Source organism: Gracilinanus agilis, chromosome 1 (genome assembly GCF_016433145.1).
Source record: "Gracilinanus agilis isolate LMUSP501 chromosome 1, AgileGrace, whole genome shotgun sequence".
NCBI classification, from domain to species: domain Eukaryota; kingdom Metazoa; phylum Chordata; class Mammalia; order Didelphimorphia; family Didelphidae; genus Gracilinanus; species Gracilinanus agilis.
The window spans coordinates 725232911-725243738 of NC_058130.1; the positions used below are offsets into that span (position 1 = coordinate 725232911).

A 10828-nucleotide genomic window follows, 5' to 3' on the forward strand; every position below is an offset into this window, starting at 1 on the left:
CTGTTACAAGTGCCTGAAACTGCTTCTGAGGGAAGGAGGGGATCCGGAGCTTCAGGACCAGGTACCTGGGGTTGGGAGGAGATAGAGGGAAGGCATAGGGTTTCTTTAGTGTTTGGGGAAAGGCGCAAGGTCCCAGGGGGTGGGGAGGGCTAGTAGTCTAACAGTTTTGCTCATAGGATGGGAAACAAGCACTGGACCTCGCCCTGGAGCAGGGGAACAAGGAGTGTGTTGAGATCTTGAAGGAACATGCTGGCGCCAAGGAAGTCCCCTCTTGCCATGCCCTTTGCAGAGGGGAGGATCAAGGTGACAGCCCCTTCTCAGCCCTGAATGGAGAGGATCTTGATACCAGCATCTGGGGACTTTCAGATATGACATTTAGCCCAGGGCCTCTGGGCAGCATAGTCAGAGCCCAGCTGGATAGGAGTGAGGTGGAGAGGACAGCTTTAGGGGCTGGGCACAGCCTCCCAAGCCAGCCTCTCCCAGCTCATTTTCAGCTCTCACAGGAGAAAGGACTCAGGATAGATAAAGTGTCTGAACCTGACTTCAGCTTTCCTGCACCTCTCTCGCCCCACCCCACCTCCACACCTCTATCTCCTAGGTTGGGCTCTGTGCCCCACCTGGGACAGGATGATATCTCCCCAGACCACAGCTGCTTCTTTTACCTAGGCCCAGATTATTCCTGGAAAGATCAAACTGAGACAGCTCCCAGTTCTCCCCTGGCTGAAACAGGCAGCTCCTCTGAGTCCTTCTTCACTGCAGTGGAAGTCTGTGGCCCTGATGCCCAGGCACCCAGTGCTGTCCCTTCCAGCTCTGTCACCCCAGAGGCTCCTGGGGCTGTACCAGTTCAGCCCCAAAAGAGTGGGAGTGGGTCTCAGCCAGGCAACACTGCAGAGTCCAGCCCCACCCAAATATTGCCTGTGGACATGGGTTCCCCAGATAGCAGGGCTCTCGAGACATCAGGGCCCCTGAAGAAAGATGTGACTTACGCATCCCTGAGGGCTGAGCTCAGGGCCATGATACTGAATGCCTGGCACTCCCAGCCCACTCTGGATGAATCAGACATTCTACCAGCCACTATGGACCCTGTGATCCACCTGAATGCTCAGCTGAGGGGACTGGTGCTGGGTTCCCCCCCGGAACCCCAAGATTTTGGGATATCCTGCAAGCTTCAGGGCTTGAGCTCCCACAATAGAGAGGGCAACATCACTTCTCATTCTGGCAACAGTGGGGAACAGGGCCCACCCCCAAAGATACTGCCTGGAAGATATGGCCCATGCTCTGGGGGTAATGAGAGCCCTAAGGAAGGAAAGTACTTAACCCTGGACAGTTTAGAGGTGGTCAGAGCAGTTCCCACCACCACCCAGACTGGCAACTTGGCAGCATTCACAGAAGACAACCCCTTTAATGACTTCCTAACTGATGACCAGACTTCCCAGGATAGTGAGGATGGGGCCAACATGTGGCTGACAGAGGATGGTGAAGATGAGGAGGACCATGTCCTCCAAGGCCTCAGAGCCAGCTCCAACTGGAATTGTATCCGAAAGCCTCCAGAGCCATCTAGGGCACGTCTAATCCTGCATCCCCAACAGTTTCCTGTGGAACAGTCTCTGCAGCCCTCTAGGCCAAAGCTCATGAAACATATACATACTGATCCCAAGGCTGGGTCCAACTTCCCACTGCACACTGAGGACATAGTCACGGATAGAGGAAGTAACTGTGATCCATCCATACCTTTCCCACCACAAGACCCTTCCACCCTGTCCAACCAGGAGCTGTTGCAGCATCTCCGGGCCCTTGGGGAGAGCCCAGGCCCTATCACTCCCTTTACCAGACAATACTATCTGAGGCGACTGAAGGAGGGGAGCCTTAGGGGGCCAGCTGGTAAGTTCCCTTTCCTGGGAAGGTGATGGGTTTTCCTGGGGCTTTGGGATGGAGAGAAATCCCATGTCCAGGGGAGGGAAACTTAGAGTATCTTCCCAAGAATCCTGGAATCTTCAATAAACTCAGCCTGACTGTCCTCATAGTCAGAGAATCCACTTTGTGACTATGGGTAAGTCTGTTCCTTGGGCATCTATTACTCTCATGAAGGGATTAGTCAATGCACACTTAATTCTCCCCACTTAATAGTGAGCCCAGCAGTGTTCTGACTCTTTCCTCTCCTGGTCTGGACATGGTCCAGTCCCAACAGGGTATAGCCCAGAGCTGACCCTGGCCCTGCAGACAGGCTGTGTCCCTAATGCCCAGGATGATGAGGATATCCTGGCCCAGCAGTTTGACCAGCCAGACCGGACCCAGAGGTGGCGAGAAGGGATTGTTAAGTCAAGTTTCACCTACCTGCTCCTGGATCCAAGGTATGAAAACTGCCACTAGGGGTCAGGTGGGTATCTTGGTATCTAGAGGAAAGAGCCTTGGCTAGACAGTTAATGGGCCCGAGTTCAGGTCCGGACTTTGCCACAGACTCCTGGATGACTTTGGGAAAATCTCTTCCCTTCCCAGGATCGTAGTTTCCTCAACTGTACAATAAAGGGATAAATGTGATAGTCCTGAAAGTCCTTTCTGGTTCTAATATTCTTGCGCTGTCTTCTACTATTTTAATTTCTAAAGTCCCTTCTAGCCCTAAAATTATGTTCTAAGGACCCTCCTAGCACTGACTATACATTCTGTATTCTAAGTTCCTTCCTAGTTCTGATAGCCTGTTCTAATTTCTCTCCCAGCTCTGACATACTGTGTTCTAAGGGCTCTCCTAACTCCAGCATTTATTTGTTCTAAGTCGACTCCTTGCTCTTAATATTTTGTGATTTAAAGTCCCTCCCAGTTCTGACATTCTCTGTTCTAAGGGTCCTCCCAGCTTTGACACTCTCTGTTCTAAGGACTCTTCCAGCTCTGACATCCTCTGTTCTAAGCTCCCTTCCAGCTCTGACATTTTCTCTTCTAAGGTCTCTCCCAGCTCTGACATTCTTGGTTCTAAAGATCCTTTCATATGATTGGGGATGTAGACTCTAAAGACCACCCTAGTGTAACTGTCAATAATATGGAAATAGGTCTTGATCAATGATACATGTAAAACCCAGTGGAATTTCAAGTTGGCTATGGGGCGGGGGTGGGGAGGGTGGGGTGGAGATTGGGGGGAGGTAAAAAACATGAATCATGTAACCATGGAAAAATATTCTAAAATATATATAAAAAAAAGATCCTCCCAGCTCTGACATTCTCTGCTCTAAGGGTCCTCTCAGCTCTGACATCCTGTGTCTAAAGACCTTCCTACCCCTGACATCCTGTGTTCTAAGGTTCCCTCCCTGCTCTGACATTCCGTGTGGAACATATCCTGTATTCTAAGACCACTTCTAGCTCTGACATTCAGTGTTCTAAGGGCCATTCCAACTCTGACATACCGTAGATTGTTCTAAAGGGTACTTCCAGTTCTAGCATTCATACAGAAGGAATCTCAGAGGCCATTTAGTCCAGTCTATGACTAATAAAATACATGCAAAGGACAAATGTTCATTAAACTTAATAGGGGAAAAAGGAACTGGAGAAAGCTTCATTATTTACAAATGGACATGGGAAAATTGGTTTTGTTAGAAGAGAGTTCTGTGTGGGTGAATCATTAGTAAGTGGCAAGAATATGAGAAAAAATATCAATAAAGCATTTATTACTTTAAAAAGGTAAATGAATTAGCAGCATGGTGGGAAATAAGTTAGACCTGCAACCTGCACCATACTCAGTGAATTCCAGCTTTATGATAGACTTAAACATAAGAAAGAACTACAAAAAAGATGGAAGAAGATGAAAGAATATATTTATCTTAATTGTAGAAAGAAGATAATCCCCCCCTTCAATAGAAAAAGTTATTAGGGACAAGAGAGATGTCCTTATAAAAAAAGTTAACATTCTGTACAACAAAAAGAAATAAGAACAAAATGAAAAGAAAATAGATTGGGGGAAAAAGTTTGTGGCAAAATTTAATTTGAGATAAAAACTTGACCTCCAAAATACATGAGAACTTAAAAAAAACCATACAAAGGCAACATGCTCTCAGGCCTTAATGGATAAATGGCCACTCATTAGAGCAATGGTAGTGTTAGATTGAGAGGTGTAGGGACACTGATCAGGGATGATGAATTGGGCACTGATAGGTAGGACAGGAAAAGTGTGGAACAGACTGGCACCACAGGTGTCACCTACATTGTGGGGACATTTGTTTTTACTCCAGGGTGACCCAGAACCTGCCCGCCCGATGCCATATCCTGAGCCCAGCTGAATGCTTCCAGACCTTTATCCATGCCATCTTCTATGTGGGCAAGGGCACTCGAACTCGACCATACTCCCACCTCTCCGAGGCCCTGAGCCATCAACGGAACAGGCACAAGCAGGTGCTGGGACTGGAAGATGGCAGATGGCGAGGTCTGGAATGGGCTGGAGGGTGCAAAAAGGCATGGCCAAATTGTTGGATCTGAGACCTAGTTTCTCTCCTCACAGACTTGCCCCAAGGTGCAGCACATCCTGGACATTTGGGCAACTGGCCATGGTGTGGTCTCTCTGCACTGCTTCCAGAATGTCATTGCGGTAGAAGCCTATACTCGGGAAGCATGCCTGGTGGATGCCCTTGGTGCGTGGGAAAGTCCATGTCCCACAAGTCCCTTTCCCTGGGAAAGACCCTGCACTTCCCACTGAGGTAGGGCAAGTTCCCTCATGGCTCTCCCACTTCCTCCCTTGTCTCTGTATGGATATGGATGTCTTTATCTCCGCAGGGATGCAAGTGCTCTCCAATCAGAAGAAGGGCCACTACTATGGAGTAGTAGCAAGCTGGCTGCCCCATCGGCGCAGACGATTGGGTGTACACCTGCTGCATCGGGCTTTGGGCATCTTCCTGGCAGAAGGGGAACGGCAGCTTCGGCCTCCAGACATCCCAGTTGGTACTTGAATGGCTGCGTCCTCCTCTGGTTGTTGAAGCAGGGCTGTGAACGGCTCTTCCTCTCTCCAGAAAGACAGAGAGGCAGACCAGACCCAAGAGACCATCAGATATCCAAGGCAGCAGGCACTGAGTGGCCCTAAGATGGGAAGGCTGGTCTCTGAGTGTTTCCAAGACATGCAAGTGGCTCTAGCCTCTGCCAGGTGTCCAGGCCTGAGATCCTGTGGGTGCGTCACTCACTGGCCACATAAAACAGTAGCGACAGCCTCCAAGGTTATGGGTTCTAAACACATCTCCAACTGTTGGGAGCCCGAGGAGCCTACAGCAGGCAGTCATGTCCGATGAATTCGGCTACCCTCATCTCTGCCCTTAAGGCCTCCAATGACAGCTGAGAGCAAAGACCTTGCTAACAGTCCTATCTCTTTCTCTGTGGGAAGGCCGCCACTGTACTTCAGTGAGGCCAAAGGGTTTCTCTCCTAGGAATGGGGGCCCGGCTGCTGTCTCCCCTCCCAATTTCTGGCTCTGGGGATGCAGGCCCCAGTACATCCAGATGTCAGTGCTGTTAGTAGCCAAAGGGTTTTCAAGGCCTTGTGACATTGATGATGGAATTATTAGTCAAAGAATCCTAGCATGCCAATGATGGGAGGGACTCTAGAGAGCATTTTATCCACCCACTTCATTTTATAGATATGAAAACATTTTATAGGTATGAAAACTATGGCCCAGACAGAAGGGCCCCACCTAATGCCATGGGGCTTATATATAAATAGCGCTGCTATGACTCAAACCCAGGGATCCTGATTCCAAGGCCTAGGCACTTTGGACCAAACTGTGAGCCCACATAAGAGTCTTTTCGATCCCTATTTACAGAAGCAGTATGATTTTTTTCCCCTCCTCGCTTTTATCTGTGAAGAACCCGAGTCTCAGAGAAGCCCCTCAATTTGCCTAAAGTCACACAGCTAGTTTCACAGCTGGAGCTTTGAAGTGTGCCCTATTATTCTTTCTAACGCCAGCTCCTATTGAATAAGCAGACTGCCAAATGGCTAGGCTGACTTGGTGGGTGACAGAAGGGCTAGGGACCAGAAGAATGGAATTCATGTCAAGGAAGTACCTGTCCATGTAGACAGTGCTCTGGGCCCCAAACTGCACCCTAGACAGAGGATCCCCCACAGAAGTGGCTGAAGGCTTTTCCATGACCTCGGTAACATCTACTTAAATCTCAGTGACATCTACTTAAGCTCAACCTTCTACCACGGGTCTTAACCTGGAGTTAACTTAAAAAAAAATGTCCTATTTTGATAACTATATTTCAGTCTAATTGGTTTCCTTCATAATCCCATCTCTTTTATTTTATGTATTTAAAGACATGTTTCTGAGAAGGAGCCTTGCCAGAAACCCAATCCAGCTTAAGTTAGATTCCAGGAGCCCAGCTCACAACATCCAAGGCCTGGGGATGACGTTGATTGTCACATTTATTGGGCTACAGGATGTGGTCTGCACAATCCACATCTGCTCCCTTCCCACCCACCTGCCCACCCGCTTCCATCCCTGCCCCCACAGGCAGCAGCAGACCCCTCTCTCAAGCTGAAAGGGGATTTCCAGCTGGGAGGAGCCCCATCAGGTGGGAGAAGGTGTCCCTGGCCAAACGGGCAGGGGACGGTAGAGAGGGAAGGAGGGAGGAAGAATCCTTCCCAGGAGCAGCAGTGCTGATGATGGAGAGATCTCTCACCTTCCAGAAATCAGTCCTCAGCAAAGACACACAAGACAGATGCGCAGGGGGAGACAAAGGAGTAGACCTTAATACTGAGACCTGGAATGGGGATCTGGGAGGTCTGGGGGAGGCGTTGCAACATGGAAGGAAGGCAAGTTTCTGTACAAGGTCCTTAACTATAGAGAGGGTGATTTCCAGCTCCCTAGAAATATTGGGAATGGTGTAACTAGTCCTGCTTGGGGTAGCCAGAGGCCATAGCTGGGCACGGGAAGGTCCCCTTACTGTTCTGACCAGCCTGGAGTGGGTGTCAAACCCTCCCAGAAAGCCAGGCCTGGCCATCTCCCTCCCAGGAGGGTAGGGGTTTATCCCTAATTTCCTCCAGGTAGTCAGCCATGGGGAGCTCTCTCCCCAAATAGCGCCTACAGGTACGCAAAGGAGACAAGCAGGAAAGTGGGATGGGGTTGGGGGGAGGCTTCAGCCCCCTCCTTCAGTGGCCAGTCTGGCCCTGCTGGACAACTCCGAATGCCACTGGGCACACCTCGAACCCTGGGTGGGGAGGGGGCCCCTCTTTGTGGCTTTCCTCTCTCCCTCCATTAGCCGGAGGGAGGGCAACCATGGCCCTCCCTGAGGCCTGAGGGAAGGCGTCTTCTTCTTCAGCAACCCGCCTTTTGAAAAGCGCCCTATTGGTCGATCTGTCCGTCCATCTGTCCGCTTTATTTCTTCTCGGTGGCACTGGCGTCAGGATGGTCAGGAGGCCCCAGGATCTCTGGTTCCCACAGAAGGAATTCATGGAGCAGCGTGTTGACTGTCTCTGGACACTCTAGCATCACCATGTGGCTACCCTCGTCAATGAGCTTCAGAAAAGCTAAGAGGAGGATCTGGAGGAGGAAAGGCCAGAGGTCACCCCATCCAGTCCCCTGCCTCAGGTCAAACTGACCATTCTCTAAAATGAATCACAATCCAGTCCCTCTGAGACAGGAATTGAGGAGAAATTCTTCAACTTGACCATCGCACTGAGGAAGTCTCCTTCTGACTCCTGGAATATCATGGGGTGCAGCTCCCTTTCTCCTTTCTTCTTTCAGCCATCCCTCTATGTCCACTTACCCAATATTAAGTCAAGAATCAGGATTCTATCCCCTCCTCCCAGGCTTCCATCCCCTTCTCTCTGGGCTCCATACACTCCTCTCAAGGTTCCATCCTCTTCTCTCAGGGTTCCAATCCCTTCCCTAAGGTGGAACTGACCCTCGAGATTTTTACCATGAGATCCAGCCCCCTCCCCACAACCCCAAGCCTAATGTTTCCTGAGGCCTTTAGGCTTGTTCTGTTGGTGATCCTGAGACAGAAGTGCCAGCGCCAGGGCCCCTGTATATTGCCTCATACCTCTGCCATACGCTGGTCCTCTTCTACAGGCACAAATTTGTCGTGCATGCCATGCACCAGCAAAACAGGTACAGTAAGCTCAGCATGGTAGACCTCATCACCCTCTGGCCAGTACTGCCCACTCATCATGGCCCGAAGCACAAAAGATGACACATTGAAGGCATTGCCTTCCTTCAGCAACTGTTTCTCTTTGGTCCCCTGGCGAGCAAAGCCGGCCCTGTGGGTATAAAGGTTTGGGGGAGAGGGGTAGAAATCATTTTGGGGATCTGTACCTGAACCCCTTTGTGCCAGCCCCGAAGCCAGGGTCGTACCCCTCCAGGGCCACCCTGTGGGCATCATGCTAGCTCTGAAGTCAGGGCCACATCCCTCCTGAGGCCATCCCAGGGGCATTATGCCAGTCCCAATATCAGAATGAGAAAACCCCTCCAGAGAGATTCTGGGCCCCAGGTCTCACTTGAGGAAGCTCCAGGCCAGGCAAGGTGAGAGACATCGGAGGACACAGGTGGGCATATTGAAGATGGAACAAAGGCTAGGCTCCAGGGCCGTGGGGCCCCCACCATTGATCATGATCACTTTATGAACCAGCTCCGGGTACTCGTGGGCCAGGAATGTGCAAAAGGAAACCCTGCAGCATCAGGGAGAGGTGTGCTGCTCAGCATGACTGGGGAAGAGGCTGGGTTCCTCCTCCCCCCTCCTGTACAGGACCCTCCCCCCAACCGCTGCTGCCCCTCATCTGATCTAACCTCTCAGGTTGGTGTCAGAATCAACCAAACAGCATTTAAGGGCCAGGCACTTAATGTTAGTCTGTCAATAGCAGTAAATAGGCATCTATTGAGTGCTGGTCACTGCTAAGTGCTGGGGATACAAAGAGACAGAAGACAGTCCTTGCTCCCAAGGAGCAGGGGAAATTGGGGAAAGAGGTTCTAGCCAGGAGAAGGGCCCTGTGCAACACAGGGCTGTGCTTTAGAGCTGTCACAGGCCAAGGCCTAAGGACAATTGACTTCTTCCAGATCCCTTGCCCCAAGAACTTGCTTCCTCTCCTTGCTCCCTCCCCTCTTCCTAGAAGAGACAGTCTGTCCCCTTTCAAGTAAAAAAAAAAACAACTGGGGTACAGAGAAGCAACTTGCCAAAGGCCACATGCCAAATTGGTGATTAAAGAGGAGCCAGAACCAAGGTGTCCCCCATCCCAGGAATAGTACTCTCTCTCTGACACTGTCCTCCCCACCAACTGCCAACCCCTCCAAAGCCTCACCCATACGAATGCCCAATGAGCACATTTCGTCTCTTGGCATAGCGTTTGAAGATGGCTCGCATGTCCTCAGCAAGAGCATAGAAAGTGTATGCAGCAGCCACCTGTGGGGCAGAGCTGGCCCCATGTCCTGCCAGGTCCGGAGCCACCACCTCGTAGCCCAGGCCAACAAAGAAGTCTAGCTGCTCCTTCCAAATGGCCAGGGAGCCACCCACACCATGGATGAAGAAGAGGACCACGTCAGCCTGGGCACCCTTGCAACTGGTGACCCGCTTCTCACAGTCGATATTGATGGTACGCTTGGGACGCCGAATCTTCCTTCGCCGTCCGCCAGGCCCTGAACCTGGGCGAACTCCTTCACTCTGCCCGTTTCCCATCATGGAAGAAGGTTCAGACAACTCCAGCTCCAGAGCGGAAGGTGTCTCACTAACATTATTGTACACTTGCAGGAGGTCAGTGCGAAGCATATCTCCAAGGTTTTCTACCACCAGCTGCCCGTTGCGGAAGACTGTGATACGTCTCTTGCAGTGAACTAGCCCACCCTGCTCCCCTTCTGGCTGTATCGGCGCTGGTGGCTGATCTCCCACAGGTGGGGGGCACACATGTTTCACCCGAAGGATTCTCCCTGGCTTTACCTCCACAAAAGTGTAGCCATCACTGGACTCAACACTTTCCAGAGGACCCACAGCATTGTTTGTTGAGCCTAGGAGGCAGCACATGATGCCATCAGCCACACCGGTCAGCATGGTGTGTCCTGGTGGAAGAGAGGACTCAAGGTGAGGGCCTGGCTATGCACCACACAAGATACCAACCAAGGAGTCTTCCATTAAGAGTCTTAAACAGAGAAGGGACTTCAAAATAGTGTCAGAACAGCAAATAACATAGGCTGGTAGCAATGGAAGAGCTCTTAGGGCATAGGACTTAGAGCTAGAAAGGACCTTAGAAGCCATCTGGACCAATCCAATCCTTATATTTTCTGGATGAAGAAAATGAGGCCTGGAAAGGAAAAGTGCCTTATCCAAGGTCTCACAGTGGGACCACAAAGTCCCACAATGGCAAAGTTTGGGCAATAAGCTAGAGCTCCTGATTCCCAAGCTAGTACTCTTTCTGATTTGCCATTGGTCTTTGAGGCTCCTTCAGGCTCCATTAATCCTCATTCTATGTTCCAAGGGCCCTCCCAGCTCTGACATCCTATGTTCCATGTTCCAAAGGCCCTTCCAGCTCTGACATTCCATGTTCCATATTCTAAGGGCCTTCTCAGAGCTCTGTCACTCTGGGGATACTTGGGGATGGAAAGTGGGAAAAAGACCTATAGGAGTCAATAGCTGTTTTTTTTTTTGTTAACTCAATGAGTCTTACCTGCTCTGCTGAAGGTTTATACCCTCTCACCCTAGTCCCATACCCCTTACAGCTTCTCTCCTTCCTCTCCAGCCTTTTGGAATATAAGTAGGAAAGAATTCAATCAATCAATCAATCAATCAATATTTCTCTCTCTCTCTCTCTCTCTCTCTCTCTCTCTCTCTCTCTCTCTCTCTCTCTCTCTCTCTCTCTCTCTCTCTCTCTCACACACACACA

General features: G+C 50.5%; 1 protein-coding gene across 1 annotated transcript; it reads right to left on the reverse strand.

Moving 5' to 3' along the window:
* Positions 1 to 6317: 6317 nt before the first annotated feature.
* Positions 6318 to 10011, reverse strand: ABHD8 (abhydrolase domain containing 8). Its single transcript, XM_044658587.1, has 4 exons — positions 9257 to 10011; positions 8459 to 8629; positions 8005 to 8221; positions 6318 to 7502 (listed from the first exon to the last, which is right to left on the reverse strand). Exons 1-4 carry the CDS (start codon positions 9997 to 9999, stop codon positions 7338 to 7340), a joined length of 1296 nt encoding a protein of 431 aa, XP_044514522.1. The 5' UTR covers positions 10000 to 10011; the 3' UTR covers positions 6318 to 7337.
* Positions 10012 to 10828: the final 817 nt, after the last annotated feature.